Source organism: Danio rerio, chromosome 16, assembly GCF_049306965.1.
Source record: "Danio rerio strain Tuebingen ecotype United States chromosome 16, GRCz12tu, whole genome shotgun sequence".
Lineage (NCBI taxonomy): Eukaryota > Metazoa > Chordata > Actinopteri > Cypriniformes > Danionidae > Danio > Danio rerio.
Window position 1 is genome coordinate 53,259,554 of NC_133191.1, and position 18,685 is coordinate 53,278,238.

General features: G+C 37.2%; 1 protein-coding gene across 8 annotated transcripts in view; it reads right to left on the reverse strand.

Moving 5' to 3' along the window:
- Positions 1–7,455: 7,455 nt before the first annotated feature.
- rftn1b (raftlin, lipid raft linker 1b) overlaps positions 7,456–18,685 on the reverse strand; it is a 435,159-nt gene continuing 423,929 nt past the window's right edge. For all 8 annotated transcript variants that reach the window (XM_073926765.1, XM_073926762.1, XM_073926763.1 and 5 more), the window contains one exon: positions 7,456–12,597. In XM_073926765.1, the coding sequence (XP_073782866.1) occupies positions 12,142–12,597 (456 nt within the window). In that variant the 3' untranslated portion in view covers positions 7,456–12,141. The remainder of the gene's footprint in view (positions 12,598–18,685) is intronic.

The window sequence follows — 18,685 nt, forward strand, 5'->3', positions numbered from 1 at the left end:
ACGTTGCTGTCACCCCAATAAACCCTGCTTCTGCTTTCTTTTGGAGATGGAAATGAAAAAGATGAAACTGATGTAACATGCTTTTTCCACTCGGAGTGACTTTTTTCAACTGCGAGCTCTCAGCGTTTAACAACAAAACCGTTTTAGTAAACCATTCAAATGATGCACCTCTCAACGCAGAAATGGGATTCGGTGTGATCTGCTCCTAAGCCGAAGCACACTTGTTCCCCCTTCCGTCTCCCCGGACGGCCTGCACTCGCATCGCATTCGGGCCTGAGCACACTTACGTCATCAATGATGCGCTGTTCAGTAAGCGATTTCGTTCAGCACAGTAGGGATTTCTTTTGTTATATCGTTTTTGTCGTTTGAGATGCAGCGACACGCAGTCAAATATTTCGCTGAATAGATCAGCCACTTTGACGCTCATAAACAATCATAAAGTCCTCGAGCTGCAGGTTTGCTGAATGTGTAGCTGACGTGTAGTGGAAGGTTTGCATCTTTAATAATCTACGACTGATTTATAAACCCATATGAAACAGTCCCTTAAAAGTCACATCTCGTCTTCAGTTTCAGGCAATTTGCACTCAGACTGAGCCCAAGTGAACTGCGCTCTGGCACATCTCTTCCAACCGGGCCAGGGCCGGCCAACTAAACCGCACCTGAGCCAGATTCAGGGCACTCACACTTCTTAAACGATCCAGGAAACGGGCCTGGGCACGGTTCGGATAGCATAGTGTGAGTACGCCCTTAGACAATACTCTGATTAAGAGTCTACCATGTAAACAGCGATTTTGATGACCATAATCCAACAAAAGTCATAATCGAACTGAACAGAAAAGGAATTAAGACATTAGAATATGCCTATTATAGTCATTTTTTTTAAAGTGCAGTGCAGACATGTAAACACTGCAATCAAACTATTACCATTTTGTAGGACTTTTCTCTAGATTTTATGACAGGACGTACACACGGCAGTTGTCATGCGTATGACGATAAACAAATGAGAATGGCTTCAAGCAAGAGAGCTTTCTGGTGCTAGAAACAATGATTATGCTGAAAACTGTTAAAGAAATGGACATTATAAGTGTGAGTAAGTACCCAGCAGGCACAAGACATCAACATGACGTCAGATTGACGTTGTACCCCAACATCGTGGGGACGTTGCATTTTCTTTAGAAATGAAGATCGGGTTGATGTTAGAACCTAGCGTCAAGTTGACGTCAATGTCCAACGTACAACTTAAAATCAACTAAATTCGTCACAACCTAAATCTAACCTAAAATTAACGTCTAATGACGTTGTGTGCCAGCTGGGTAACTGCAGATGTCGCAAAACAAAAACCCCGAAATGGCCAAAATCACATATGGAGCCATGACAAACACAAACTCCTTTTATGTAAAACACAGAGTGAAAATAGCGTTGAATGTTGACATAATGCAGTTAATGGAATCATGTGCTATAACAATCAAAAAGCAACTCATGTAAATACCTTAATCATATCATCCTTTTGTTTGGAATTGAAGATGACGTTGGGTTCGAAAGTCAACCCCAAGTCGACGTCAATGTCCAACGTACAACCTAAAATCCACTAAATATCAACGTCTAATGATGTTACTGCTTGACGTTGTGTGGAGGTAAACAATATGACATCTATCAGACGCGGATTTTGGTTGTCATACTTGACAAATAAATTCAATTAAATTCAATTCATCTTTATTTCTATAGCACTTTTACCATGTAGATTGTGTCAAAGTAGCTTCAAATTGAAGATTAGAGTAAATTGAAATGGTGTCAGTTCAGTTTTTGACCTCAATATGACGTTGGGTTAAGTTTTTGCCTCGACCTTTGATTTTGATTACTTTCTAACACAACCTAAAACCAACCAAATACCAATGTTACCAAATAATGTCCTTAGACTCTGGCTAGACATTAAATTTTGGTCACCTGATGTCACGAGCTACATCTAACCTAAAATTAACGTATAATGACGTTGTGTGCCTGCTGGGTAACTGCAGTTGAACTTAAATTAAAAACGAAATGCCCAAAATCAAAATAATCAAAATAATGCGGTTAATGGAATCATGTGCTATAACAATCAAAAAGCAACTCATGTAAACACCTTAATCATAGTATTGTCTTAGGCAGATAAGGGAAATAGTTAGATTACTGATGTCCATGTAAACGAAATCACTGTTATATTTGGTTATGCAAATGTTAATGGAACGTTGGTTAGTTTGGTTAATGTGGCAGCACTACAAATTGTCCATTTACATAACGGCGACTAGGAAAAAAAAAATGTACCCCAACGTTTTGGGGACGTTGCATTTTGTTTGGAATTGAAGATGACGTTGGGTTCGAAAGTCAACCCCAAGTCGACGTCAATGTCCAATGTACAACCTAAAATCCAATAAATATTAGAGTAAATTGAAATGGTGTCAGTTCAGTTTTTGACCTCACTATAACTTTGGTTAAAGTTGTTGGCTCGACCTTTGATTTTGGTTAATTTCTAACACAACCTAAAACCAACCAAATACCAAAGTTACCAAATAATGTCCTTAGACTCTGGCTAGACTTTAAATTTTGGTCACCTGATGTCACGAGCTACATCTAACCTTATATTAACCTATAATGATGTTGTGTGCCTGCTGGGTAACTGCAGTTAAACTTGTTGCAAAATTAAAAATGAAACTAAGAACCCAACGTCAAGTCGACCTCAATGTCCAACCTACAACCTAAAATCAACGTCTAATGATGTTACTGCTTGATGTTGTGTGGATGTTACCACTATGACGTCTATCAGACGTTGGATTTTGGTTTCCATACCTAACGAATAAATTCAATTAAATTCAATTCATCTTTATTTCTATAGCACTTTTACAGTGTAGATTGTGTCAAAGCAGCTTCACACTGAAGATTAGAGTAAATTGAAATGGTGTCAGTTCAGTTTTTGACCTCACTATGACTTTGGTTAAAGTTGTTGGCTCGACCTTTGATTTAGGTTTCTTTCTAACACAACCTAAAACCAACCAAATACCAATGTTACCAAATAATGTCCTTAGACTCTGGCTAGACTTTAAATTTTGGTCATCTGATGTCACAAGCTACATTTAACCTAATATTAACTTATAATGGCGTTGTGTGCCTGCTGGGTAACTGCAGTTAAACTTGTTGCAAAATTAAAAACGAAATGGCAAAAATCACATATAGAGCCATGACAAACACAAATTATTTTATGTAAAACGCTGGTGGAAAATAGCGTTGAATGTTGACATAATGGGGTTAATAGAATCAAGTGCTATAACAATCAAAAAGCAACTCATGTAAACACCTTAATCATAGTATTGTCTTATTCAGATGAAGGCAAACAGTTAGATTACTGATGTCCATGTAAACGTAATCAATGTTATGTTTGGTTATGCAAATGTTAATGAAACGTTGGTTAGTTTGGATAATGTGGCTGCACTGCAAAGGGTCCATTTACACAATGGCAACTAGAAAAAAATAAATTACCCAAACGTTGTGGGGACGTTACATTTTGCTTGGAATTGAAGATGGGGTTCACTTTCGAACCCAACGTCAGGTCGACATCAACGTCTAAGGATGTTACTGCTTGACGTTATGTGGACGTTAACACTATGACATCTATCAGACGTCGGATTTTAGTTGCCATACCTGACGTATAAATTCAATTCAATTTATCTTTATTTCTATAGCACTTTTACAATGTAGATGGTGTCAAAGCAGCTTCACACTGAAAATTAGAGTTCATTGAAATGGTGTCAGTTCAGTTTTTGACCTCACTATGACTTTGGTTAAAGTTGTTGAATCGACCTTTGATTACTTTTCAACACAACCTAAAATCAACCAAAAACCAATGTTACCAAATAATGCTGGCTAGACATTGCATTTTGGTCACCTGATTTCACGAGCTAAATCTAACCTAATATTACCATTTTATGACTTTGTGTGCCTGCTCTGGAACTGCAGTTGAACTTGTTGCAAAATTAAAAACGAAATGCCCAAAATCACATATGGTGGCGTGATGTAAAAAAAGAAAAAAGCAATAAAAGTAATAAAATCTAATATATTATTGTCATCCAAAAGCATTATTCGTGGCCTATTCCTTTAGGGTATGATGTATATATGATGTATGATATATGGTATTAATGGTAAAATGATTACAGCAGTTCTTTTTTCTATAGCACATACTATTCATTCATTTTTTTTTTACTAAAGTTTTCAGTGAAAAAGCCACATGTCAGACAGGATAATTCTTCCTATCTAAATGCACATTTTCTGTTGTTCACTTCACATCAGACAAATCTCAGATGATTATAGCGGTAATATCATTGTCATGAAATAACCCCATTACAACCTCCTGTCACGGATTATCCACGTATCATTTATTTTCTTATGCAAATTGAAAACGGATGGCGGTCTGCATCGCACCCAAGTTTCACTTTTCTATTTCGCCCTCATACGAGAATGCAATTTTCATAATGGAAACTGTCAGTATCTTTATAAATCCTTCGCCGTGCTATTTCCTGTCCTTTTAAAGTGTTTTCTGAGCAAAACATGGTTCATTTTGATTTCACGATGGTTCATTAGTTGAACAAATCGCTGTCAGTTTTTAAAACATGGACGTTAGATGAATCCGGACACAGGATGAGCATCTTCAAGTTGAATATTAGCAAGTGTCTGGGAGTTAATGTGCCTGTAAATGCACGTTTCAACTGTTTTTAACACAAGAAAAGGTCCTGTGAGGACGGCCTGCTAATTAAAACAGGGAAAGGATCTGTTCATGAGTGTATCTCCGTCTTTCTGGTGTCTGCTTTCACTTGCGATGCTTTATTGCTTCTGAGAGCAATGTTGGAAACGCTTGTATCAGAGCTCGAGCAGATTGTCTCCAATGTAAAAGTGAACCGAAGCCCAAACTCGCACTCATTATACCATCTGCCTCTTTTAAAAAGGAATAATTCAGCCTATAAATGATACTTCTGTCCTCATTTAATCACCATTTGTTGCACAATGCATTCAGTGGATCATTTATTAATGTAGCTTGTGGCTAGAAAAAAAACAATGTGATGTTCTAATAAGCATAAACACACAATTATTGGGTAAAATAGTTCGGTTTTAATTAGATTTATGCACTATGATGTAGAGTATATGTAAGTGGAAGCCTATTTTTGGCATTTAAAATGGGGAAAACAAAACATGTATTGGAAAATCCTCATTAAAATGTCAAATTCATGGTGTATAAAAGACAAATTATGACACCCTGCTGAAAAATCCAGCTTAAACCAGCCAAGGCTGGTTGGCTGGTTTTAGCTGGTCGACCAGGCTGGTTTTAGAGGGGTTTTGGCCACTTCCAGGCTGGTTTCCAGCCATTTCCAGCCTGGTCTTAGCTGGTCAGGCTGGGAGATGACCAGCTAAAACCAGCTTGACCAGCTTAGCCAAGCTGGGAGTCCAGCCAAAACCAGCTATATCCAGCTTATACCCGGCTGGTCAAGCTGGTTTTAGCTGGATTTGGCTGGTTATTTTCCAGCTTGACCAGCTAAGACCAGGCTGAAAATGGCTGGAAACCAGCCTGGAAGTGGCCAAAACCAGCTAAAACCAGCCAACCAGCCTAGGCTGGTTTAAGCTGGATTTTTCAGCAGGGATACCAAGGCTAAATGATGATGACTTACTGTATATCATGATAGAATTATCATAAATATGACATTTTGGGTTAACCATGGCATAGTTTTGATTATTTTCTAACTGTATATGTATCTCACACTGTCAACTTTTTGTCAATTTACGTTTCACACTCGCAGATATTTGACTGAATAAAATATACGTATTTAGCGTTCTGTCTGGGGAGAGGGCTCTGTGCGCGGAAAGACACCCTACATTGTGTTGTTCCCCTTATGAGGATAGAAAGAGATAGGGTCTGAGCGCAGTGTCTAGTCCGGCCCCACTCAGATTTAAGTAGGTGTCAGGTTTAATAGTGTGGAGTTGGGGTGGTGGAGGGATGCTGACGTCAAGAGAAAACGGAGGTATGACGTGCTTAGTATAATAATAAGTATAAGTATAGTAATAGTATGACAATTTATAAGGGTTTAGTCTTGAGCTGATTGGATAACAGAATGATTGCCTGTGATAAATTGGCCGCGTTAAAGACTGATCATGCTCCTCCTGAAATTTGTTTATAAAACATCACATAATTATGAGTTTAAAAATCAAGGTAAGTAGAAATATACAGTTGAAATTTACAAAGTTGATGCGTAAAGTTTAAATTATGACAAAAAATTTAATATAAATGGCATACTATCTCATAATTATGATATAAACTGCAAAATCATTGTTTCTTCCCACAATTGTCTTTATATATTATAATATTGTTTTTATTTTATTTTTTTGATTATAATTTTACCAAAACGTGATTTCTTTCCTAAAAATCAAACAAGAAAAGGGATTTTGGTCCATTATTCAGATTTATCTCATTGTTATTATTATTACAATTATTATTATTACTATTAAGAAATCTAAATTATAAGCTAAAAATGGACATTGAAAACAGTCGGCTTTATGAGAGAAAAACATAGTAAATATAATTGATGGCCTACCATCTTATAATCATAATTCATGACTCAATATGTGATCATTTTTACTTTTTAATCTCCTAATTATGACTTTAGAGCAGTGTTAATTTTGACAGCAAATTTAGATTTAGTCTTAGTCTTTTGACTAAAATTCCATTTTAGTTTTAGTCAAATTTTAGTCTTCTGAATCATTTTAGATTTAGTCTAGATTTAGTCGACTAAATCTCAAAAGATTTTAGTCGACTTAATCTAATCTACCCTTATGATGGTGTAATCGCATCCCGTGTCTCCTGTGAATGAGTTACTTTTTAAATGTGTGTGCGTGCGTTAGGCATGGGACGATAACCGTTTTCAAGGTATACCGCGGTTTAAAAAAATTAAGGTTTGAAAACCGCCAACATTTTCTGTAAAACCGTTATTAAGGTACGTGTCATATTTTTTGTTTAGTTTTTTAGGACAACAGTATCAATATACAAAGATGCCATTTTTAAATTGTAAAGATATCAGTGTTTTTGAAACAAATGAAGACAGCAGAAGTCATTGATTTATTTAAATTATTCAGCCTGACATGTTTACTGTTTTAAAATATTATAAATCTTTTAAAAAATAAAATATATTGTTTTCAAAGAGGAAAATTTTTAGTTTTTTTTTTTACCCAGACATGTAAAAAGAATATATTTAAGAGCAGTAATCACAAAACCGTGATCTTTTCATCCAAGGTTATCATACTGTCAGAATCTTATACCAGCCTGTGTCTAGCATGCGTCATGCATAACACTCTCAAGATTAATCCTGATTGGATATTTTCCTCAATCACATCCTCGTCTCGATTTATTAGTCAACAAAGAGTCAGTAAATTTTTATTGTAGTTGTCGTCATCATCACTTAATTTTTATTAAGTTTTCATCTAGCTTTTGTTGGTATATAAACTTGTTTGTCACTAAAATTCGGACAGAAATCTTTCATCAACGAATTTAACACTGCTTTGGAGGTTAGAAAAGTTTCACAAATTGATCTTCCATACAGCAGTCATGCATATTTGCAACAACATGAGGGTGAGTAAATGATGACAGATACTATTATTATTATTTCTACATGAATTATTCCTTTAGATTAGTGGTGGATGCGCTCTGAAAGTTACCAACCAAATCCAAATGCCAAAAAAGTTGCTCCAACTATACAACAAACCTAATAGAAATATCCCCAGTACATTTCTCAACCAGGTGTGTTTCGGTCACTTTACAATAAGGATCATTAGTTATTGCATTTACAAACATGAATGGCGTATGAATGTTACTTGTACAGCATTTATTAATCATAATTAAACATTAACTAATGCATTATTAACATTCAAGTTCATGCCCTGTGTTAACATGAACTAACAACTGTATTTTCATTAACTAAGTTCACGTTAACTAACATGATCAAATACTGTAGTAAATGTACTGTTCATTGTTTGTTCATGTTAGTAAATGCATTAACATTATCAAATACAGCCTTATTGTAAAGTGTTACCTTCTTTTAAATTGTTAAAAAAAAATCTGACCCTTCAGTTTGGACGCCAACATGAAATATTGATATAAACGTAAACAAAAACATACACAAACATATGCACCACCTTACATCACAATAGATTGCTTCTCGCAACAGTAACCGTCTCCTCCATGCCGTCTTTGAGTCTGTCTCGGCCCTCTGGGCTTATCCAGTAAATATTAATGTGGTTTTCCCATCCAGTGCATTTACCGATAACAATGTCTCCCCATCTCTGCTTCTCCTTCCTGGATACCGGAGTCCTTTCGCTTCATTTAAAGATCTCGATGGGGAAGGGATGCTATCGAGCGAGTAAAACGTTCGGTATTGGTGAAAATGTCAGCTGAGGTGTTTGCCATGACAGTGTACCTGTCAGAAACTGTAAGCTACTCAACAACAACCAAGTCGTTTTGTCTTGGTATCTAAAATCACTATAACAAGACCTTTTCCAGTCTCACTGCATTGCATTTGTCTTGTTGTTTCATGCATAACGCCAGGTGAACTGGTTTAGTTTTGAAGAGAGAGTTCACACAGAAATGAACATTCTGTTACTAATTACTCCACTTGAGTTTCTTTATTTAATACAAAAGACCATGTTTTGAGAAATAATTTTAACTGGTAGCTAGTGACCATAGTAGAGCTGCACAATACACTACATGACAAAAGTTTTGTTGTCGATCCAAGTTGTAAGAGCAGCAAATAATAACTTGATCACTTGGAAAAGTTGATCACTTGGAAAAGTGGCAGATTATTCTGATGAATCATCTGTTGAGCTGCATCCCAATCATCACAAATACTGCAGAAGACCTATTGAGACCTGCATGGACCCAAGATTCTCACAGAAATCAGTCAAGGTTGGTGAAGGAAAAATCATGGGTTGGGGTCCAGGTGCTCCAGGATTGGCCAGCCTAATCACCAGACATGAAAATTGTTGAGCACGTCTGTGAACAAGGAGGAGGCGTTGAAAATGAATCTAAAGAGTCTTGAACTCTGGGAGTCCTGCAAGAACACTTTCTTTGGCATTCCAGATGACTTTATTAAAAAGTGATTTGAGTCATTGCAGAGATGTATGGATGCAGACCTCCAAGCTCATGATGGAGTCAGTCACAATATTCATTCTGTTTCCACTGCAGCATGACTTTATGCTTTACTGGACATTATTTCTGTTCAGTGACAAGACTTTTGTCTGAGCAAAGTCAGACCTTACTGTCCTAAATGAATAATTCAAAATCAAGGCATGATCATGTTTTATTTTGGTAAATAAGCGTAATCTAGAGGCCTTTGCCTTTTATATAAGCCACTTCTGAAACCAAATGATCAACTAGAAGTCAAGTTATTATTTGATGTTCCTAAAACTTGGATAGGCGACAAGACTTTTGTCAGGTAGTGTATATAGTATAAGCATCGATAATGCACGAGAATCTGCAATGTGGAGTCTGGATTATAGCAACCATAATAAATTGAAGGTGTATCATTTGCAGGTTATCAGCAAGCATTTTAAAGCATTTGGAATTACAACCCCAAATCAGAAATAGTTGAGACTGTATGGAAAATACAAATAAAACAAAAGAAAGTAGTGATTTTTAAATTTACTTTGACTTGTATTTCATTGCAGACAAGACAATAAACATTATTTAACGTGTTTCTCGTGATTTTTATAGTTGTTGGTTTTTTCTTTTTCTTTTTTTTCCCCAAAATATACTCGTATTACAATTTTGGTTCTTGCATCACATTTCAAGAAAAGCTGGAACAGTGAAGCATTTACCATTTTGTCATGTTGCCATTACTATTTACAACACTTAAAAGACGTTCAGGGACTGAAGACACCAATGATGAAGTGTTTCAGGTGTAATTTTGTCCCGTTCTTCCAGCAAACAAGTCATAATGTGAGCAACAGTACCAGCTTTTACTGATTTGGGGTTGTATTGCATTATGTAGCTTTAACAAACATTAATTTTATTTAATTCTTTATGCAATGAAGACTGTTTAATTTTATTGTAAATTAGTGATGGGTTGTTCATGAACGATTCGTTCATTTTGAACAAATCTTTAATATGACTCGGGAACTATGAGTCCTCTCAGAGACTGATTCGTCCATCCGCGTGTGCGCACATTTGTGCAGGTGATATCGTTCATTTCAAGTCTTTTGAGTCGTTCATCGCAGAAAGGCAGAAGCCAATCATTTGCGTTTAGAGCCGGAAAAAGAATTGATCCGTTCATCTCTCGAGTCCTCTATCGGGTTTGAGTCATTCATTCCTCACGGGCCAATCATATGCGTTTAGAGCCGGAAAAACAATTGATCCCTCTCATCTCTCGAGTCCTCTATCGGGTTTGAGTCATTCGTTCCTCACAGGCCAATCATATGCGTTTAGAGCCGGAAAAAGAATTGAATTGAAAGGTGAACTAATTATCATGGCTCCTATAAACTCAGACTGTGTACTATGGTTAAGATTATATGTGTCTGTCAGAGTAACGTGAACGAATCACTGACATTTAAAGATATGAAGAGGTGAGCTGAGCAAAGAGACAACAATACCTTCATAGACAAAAGAGCAGGTAAACATTGAATTATTATTTTCTCCTTCTTATAGTATTGTATTTATGACTTATTTGTCATGTGATCAACCTTTTGGGCTAGTTGTAGATGCGTTTGAAAGCAATTCGTAACACTTTAATAATATTTTGGCAAATTGAACCAAATGAACAAAATGACTTGAAAAAAGATTTGTTCATCTCGATGAAATGATCCGAACTTCCCATCACTATTGTAAATTTGATTATTTCTGTACCTGAAAAATGTTTGTTGCTCTACTTTATATATCTATGCTGTTAATTTGTTAATTATATTTTCTTCAAATGCACTCTACAAAATCATCCCAAAGAATATAAAAGTATCAATTATTTCCAAATCAAGTAATTCAAGTCATTTGCAGAATGAAAGATATCGCAATATACGTTTTTTCCAATATTGTGCAGCTCTAGACCATAGTATTAGTATATTTCCTATTAGTATAGACCATATATATAGTATATTTCCTATTATGGCTGTCAGTGTCTACTGGTTTCCAACATTCTTCAAAATATCTTCTTTTGTATACAACATAAGATGCAAACCTGTAACGGTTTTGAATCTCAAGAAAAGGTAAGTTTTCATTTTTGTGTGAACTATTCCTTTAAGGGGCCATTCAGACATCTTTAAAAATGTGAGATGCAACATTTAGGAATGTTCTTAAAAAATGTTAAACACTCCACCCCCGATGTCATGTCAACTTGCTACTGTAAACAGAAACTTGCATTGCTTGCCCCACCTCTGAGACCTTCTGATTGGTCCACAATTATTTCCACATTTTCTGTTTAATGGAAAGATTTTTTCATCACATTTCTAAACATAATAGTTTTAATAACTCTAATAACTGATTTATTTTATCTTTGTCATGATGCCAGTAAATAATATTTGACTAAATATTTTTTAAGACACTTCTATACACCTTAAAGTGACATTTAAAGGCTCAACTAAGTTAATTACGCAGGTTAGGGTAATTATGCAAGTCATTTTATAACAGTGTTTTTTTTCTGTAGACGATTGAATAAGTATTGCTTAAGGGGGCTAATAATATTGACCCTTAAATGGTTTTAAAAAATGTAAAACTGCTTTTATTCTTGCCGAAATGTAAATGGTTGATTACTGCCTTTTAAGCCTACCAATAGGTGCAGAAGGCCCCTACTGGCCCTTTTCTATGAGCTGATAACCACTGATAACGAACATTCAATCGAGTGATAACATTCGAATTGGCTGACGTAACACTATATTTATTTATCACATAGAAAGATTTAGCATGTTGGAATAAAAAAAAAAACTTGTGTGAATGGCCCCTAGTGATGTTTAGATACTTAATAACAAGACAAAACTTTGATTAGCAAAGTGTGTGTGTTTTTTGTTGTTGTTGTTGTTTTCTTTTTGCAGGGTAGCATTTTAAACATTCATAAAGCTCCATCTTCCATTGGTCTTGTTGGTTTAAGCGCATCCTCAATCCTGATTGGCTGACGGCTCATCCGGTTTGTCCCCCTCATCATCACCTTTCTGGTCTTTACATGACCCTGTTTCAGCTTCTATTTTCACACTTTGCTCTTCCGCTTTACCGTCTACCTCATCTTTAGCACCTTCATCTTTCTCACTGTTTCCACTCACTTCGTCTTGTTTTTCTCCTCCTACCTCACTTCCTGCAGCCGTCACTTCCTCCGCCCACTTCCCTTCCTCTGTGTCCTGTTTCTGTTGGCTCTGCACTTGAGCGTCAGCTTCATTATTCTGTTTTTCCGGCCGTCGCTCATTCACACTTGTGTTGGTGTCCTCAACGCTCCTCTCGGCCTTTTGATCACTTATCTCTTTCTCCACGGTGGGCGTAGAGTCTTTCTTCTTCTTGTTCTTTGGTGCGTCTTTGACCGAGTTCTTGTTGGACTTGTTTCTTGCTTTAAAGATGACTTTCTGAAACAAAACAGAAATGCAGACCACAGTCTTGTGAGAGATAAAGACGTAGCCTTAAAGTATGGATTAATAATTCATAAATCGCTCTTTAAAAAGGGATTCCTAAAACAGAGTGTTCATGATAAATCAAAAATGTGCACACTTCTATTTTTGGCAGAATTCAAAATGTGTGTTTGAACATTTATTTATTTGAAAAATCCATCCATCCATATCTACTTTTGTTTTTCTATTGTTCCCATCCATCCATCCATCCATCCGTCCGTCCATCCATCCATCCATCCATCCATCCATCCATCCATCCATCCATCCATCCATCCATCCATCCAATTATCCCTCCATTCATCCCTACTTTTGTGTTCTATTGCTTCTATCCATCATTCCATCCATATCTACTTCTATTATTCTATTTTTCCAATCCATTCACATCTACTTTTTGTTTTTCTATTCCATTCATCCATGCATCCATCCACATCTACTCTTATTTTTCTATTCTATTCTATTCTATTCTATTCTATTCTATTCTATTCTATTCTATTCTATTCTATCCATCCATCCATCCATCCATCCATATCTAATTTTATTTTTCTGTCGCATCCATCCACCCATCCATCCATCCATCCATATCTACTTTTTCTTATTCCGTCCATCCATATCTAATCCGTCTATCCATATATTTATTTTTTTATTCCATCCATCCATCCATCCATCCATCCATCCATCCATCCATATCTACTTTTTCTTATTCTGTCCATCCATATCTAATCTGTCTATCCATATCTTTATTTTTTTATTCCATCCATCCATCCATCCATCCATCCATATCTACTTTTTCTTATTCCGTCCATCCATATCTAATCCGTCTATCCATATCTTTATTTTTTTATTCCATCCATCCATCCATCCATCCATCTATCCATCCATCCATCTCTACTTTTATTTTTCTATCGCAACAATCCATACATCCATCCATCCATTTATCCATTGATCCATCCATCTACCCATGCATATCTACTTTTATTTTTCTATTCCATTCGTCAATCCGTCCATCTGTCTGTCTGTCCGTCCATCCATCCATATCTACTTTTATTTTTCTATTATTCCCATTAATCCATCCATCTGTCCATCCACCTATTCCTACTTTTATTTTTTTTCTATTTTATCCATCCATCCATCCATCCATCCATCCATCCATATCTACTTTTTTTATATCACATCCATCCGTCCATCCATATCTACTTTTTTATATCACATCCATCCGTCCATCCCTACTTTTGTGTTCTATTGCTTCTATCCATCATTCCAATATCATTCATTCATTTTCTTTTCAGCTTAGCCACTATATTAAACCGGGGTCGCCACAGCAGAATGAACCGCCAACTTACCCAGCACGTTTTTACGCAGCAGATGCCCTTCCAACCGCAACCCATCTCTGGGAAACCTCCACACATACTCATTCACACTCATAAACTACAGACAGGCTTACCCAATTCACCTGTACCACATGTCTTTGTGGGGAAACCGGAGCATCCGGAGGAAACACACGCGAATGCAGGGAGAACATGTTAACTCCACAAAGAAACGCCAAGGCTTGAACCAGCGACCGTCTCGCTGTGAGGCAACAGCACTACCTACTACTCCATATCTACTTCTATTTTTGTTTTTCTATTCCGTCCATTCATCCGTCTATCCGTCTATCTATCCACCCATCCATCTATCCATCCATCCATCCATCCATCTATCCATCCATCCATCCATCCGTCCATCCCTCCGTATCTACTTTTATTTTTCTATTTCATTTGTCCGTCTATCCCTCCGTCCGTCCATCCATCAATCCATATCTACTTTAGTTTTCTATCACATCCGTCCATCCATCTCTCCATCCTTTTATCCGTCCATCCATTCATCCATCTACTTTTATTTTTCTATCACATGCATCATAAAAATTGTTCTTGGAGTTTTGTATGATTTTAGCTGAATCACTGAAGTCACATAAAAAGTTTTGCCAATGTTTTTAGTTCCTATTTAAAACGTATCATATCAACATATCAGGGTCATTGCTGTATATGGAGAGTCAGAGAGCTCTTGGATATAATCTAAAATATGTTCAATTGTGTTCAGAAGATGAATGAAAGATCTCAGGAGACTGAAACTGTGTAATTAACAGAATTCTCATTTTTTTCAGGTGAGCTAATGTTTAAAACTCCCTTAGCTGTTCAACCAACAAGCAGTTTTTACTCTTACAAAACAACCAAAACAAACCCATCACATTTTTGCACTTAAATTTAAGCAGTAGAAATATCGGACCTCACCATGACTGTGATTGGCTGCTTCCTGACATGTCTCTGCCTTTCATTTGCATAAACTAACGTTTCGAAGTTCGCATCTCTCGCTCTGCTATCAATCAGTGAACCCTTCAGCTTCCAACCCTGTTTCTTTCAAGTCGTGTAAATGCGTCTAAAAAAACGATTGTTTCTGTCTTATGAATATGCAAGATGATTCCTGCATAAAAAAGGGTTTACACAAAGGCGTTGTGTCCTCATTGAGATGCAGACGCGTGATGTGTGAGACAGGAGGCCTTGCGTGCCACGTGACGTTTTTGTTTTGTAAAAAGTTCATTTAGATTCTCTCTTCAGTTTGTTATGGTTGTGAATATGAATTCACAAAGCATTGAATTATGTATATACGGTGGCCCAGAGAGCTCAACGCACTGCAACTTAAGAAAACACTTGCAAATAGAAAAAAACCACACTAGCAACAAAAAACATATTTGTGCGGCTTGTTCAAACAGCACTGTAAAAATATCCATATTTTAGCAGTTTTCCCTATTTTGTGATTTATATTATTTTCCTCATTTATCTATGCTTTTGAATTACATTATGGCATTTTGATCTTTTATCCTAACAACTTTTAACATTGAAAAGTACAAATAAAGAGACTTTATTAACATTTTTAATAGTTTAAATTGGCAATATCACACTCGTAACAGGGGCAAGACCTACAGTGACGCAGTAGGTAGTGCTGTCGCCTCACAGCAAGAAGGTCGCTGGGTCGCTGGTTCGAACCTCGGCTCAGTTGACGTTTCTGTGTGAAGTTTGCATGTTCTCCCTGCCTTTGCGTGGGTTTCTTCCGGGTGCTCAGGTTTCCCCCACAGTCCAAAGACATGTGGTACAGGTGAATTGGGTAGGCTAAATTGTCCGTAGTGTATGAGTGTGTGTGTGAATGAGTGTGTGTGGATGTTTCCCAGAGATGGGTTGCGGCTGGAAGGGCATCCGCTGCGTAAAAACTTGCTGGATAAGTTGGCGGTTTATTCTGCTGTGGCGACCCCGGATTAATACAGGGACTAAGCCGACAAGAAAATGAAAGTCACTCGTAACAGTGCAATTTGACTATATATCAGCTGAGTGCCTTAGTGTCCCACCAGTGTTGATATACAACAATATCACACTGCTAGAAGTGTGTTACTGCGTTTATATAACTGTTTGACAGCATAATCATGTATATAAAAGAGAAAAATAAAATACGAAGAGTCTCAAAATCCTTTTGTATAAGGAACTTCTTTCTTCCGCCATTCATTCACATCTGCAGCTGACCGTCAGAACAGCAGAAACTGTTACTAATTCAGCAACGTCACTTTAGAGCTAGCGTTTGAATGATTCTCTGACCGTACGTTCACACCAAAAGTGGCGAGAGCGTCCAAGGTCGCTCTGGCCGCCCTGGCGACAATGCTGTCTGCCTTCAGCTCCGGTGGCGAGAGCGTCAAAACTCGCTACTTTAATCTCGTATTTAAAGGAGCCGTTGCAGCATATCAGTTGCATTCCTGCATAAAACATGTTTCCAGCATGAAAGTGTTGCGCACGTCCTATCAAATTCATATAACAATGGAAGATTAAGTTGCATGTGGTGTGGCTTTGCTCTTTTTATCCAATATGTGTCCATATGTCTGAAATATCCTGAAGCAGCTATACTGTTTTGTACTGTCACGTCGCATGAGATTCCCGCTTTTTAAAGATAAATTTATATAACATTAATGAACATTAGTAACTCGCCAGTAAGTTATTTAATGCATGTTCCTGTAAGAAAACATTGTAAATAATTGGAAATTCGGCGACCGCAGTCATCAAACCCTTGGGAACAACTGTGATCGGAACCAAAGTTCCCAGGTCTGTGTTCTCTGAACTCCTATCAAGCGGTGAATGTCTTCATTCTGATTGCTTGCCGCCGAACCGCGTCATAGCTCATTACCATAAAGTTGACTTGATTTCAACTCTCCTCGACGCCCACACCGGAGAAGACGCGCCGCGCTGCTCCTCGCTGCTTATCGCCACCGCCTCTCATTGAAAATGAATGACTTCCGGCTACTTTGACGCTCTCGCCGCTTTCGGTGTGAACGTACGATTAAGATTATAAGGCTGAACGGCATGAAATGCCATCAGTCTACAGAGATTTCCCAGTATTTCTCTGTTGCAATCTGGAGATCACAATATTTAACCCCGAAAAAAACCAAAGCAAAGCAAACACTACCAGATTACTATGGTATAAATACAGCACTACAACATACAAAAGACAGAGATCGACTTAGAATGTCATTTACCAGTTTTATAATGATTTGATCAGCTGTAGTTTAAAATTGATGCTGAGTTTTTTCTCCTCTAAGGATGTATTATCCGGTTTCTGTCGCCATCTTGTGGTGAAACGTCAACCCTCTTTGCTCTGCTCTACTCCGCCGACACCAGCGAGGCATTGTCACTATAAATAAACTGCATAGTTGCAATGTAAATAACTACATTCTTGCCTGAAAAATCCTCAAAAGTGGAGTTTTCAAGCAGCAAGTTTTGTCAAACTGTAGTGAGTTTATTGATCTGCTGTTGCTTTATGTGGGCGGAGTAATACACAAGGGTGATGAGGCTGTACCAGTGCTGTTATTGCAGAATATCGCACGGCTATCAGCCAATCAGATTTGAGAACCAGACAGAACTGTTGTATAAAGCGATACTTTGTCTGGGTTGGTTTTGTATATTACCATATAAAAACCTAGTAATATACTGCTAGTAAGATGTTTACATACTTGTATATTCTTTTTACAGACTTTTATTTTCTATATATATTATTTCAATTGACTAAAGTGTCAATAAAAGTCCCATTGTTAAACTGTAGAGTTCAGTTTCAACATCAAAAGTCTACAGAGCAGAGATCAACCGACACAATCTCACGGCAATTCGTAACTTTTTCATTTAGTGGCTAATTCGTATGAATTCGTACAATCTAATTCGTACATTTTAGTATGATTTGCTCATCCCCCAATGACGGTTGGGTTTAGGGGTGGGGTTAGGTGCCACGCCTCCTTTTTAAAATCGTACAATTTCTTACGACTGAACTCGTACAAATTCGTACAAATTAGCCACTAAACTGCCAAAACGTAAAATACGTTTTCTCTAGAGATCAGGCTGGATCAACATACTACAATGCAATTCACAACCGTAAATAAACAGAAAACACTTGTGAACCACCAAAAATACGGAAACTGTTTATTAACAGATTTCTTTTACAGTGTACTTTTATAAAATGAGCCGAGTCAACACAATTCTTGACAATCCTTTTGGGACAACTGAATTGTTTTATGTTTAATCCTTAAATTCGTAAAAATAATTAAGTAAACTTCATCGATTTGTGTTGGGACACCATGAAGGAATTGTGTGGAACCCAACATTTTCCACAGTGCAGATTGACCGCACACATGTTAGAAATCCCCACAACTCTAAAGCAAATAGAAAATGTACTGCAAATCCTCACAAACCATACAAATAGCCCACTATGGAGATGTTTTAAGGGGATGAACTAAAAAAAAGTGACAGACAAGGCTGGGATTTGCTTATTGTGCAGTGAATATTGATCAACAAAGTTGTAGGTGTCCTGTTTATTTGAACACCCCAATTACACCATTCTATTGTCTTTAGCATAATCATTCATTCACTGTTCTTCGGCTTAATCTCTGATTTATCTGAGGTCGGCACAGCAGTTTAATCCACCAGCTATTCCAGCATATGTTTTAGGCATCGGATGCACTTCCAGCCGCAACCCAGTACTGGGA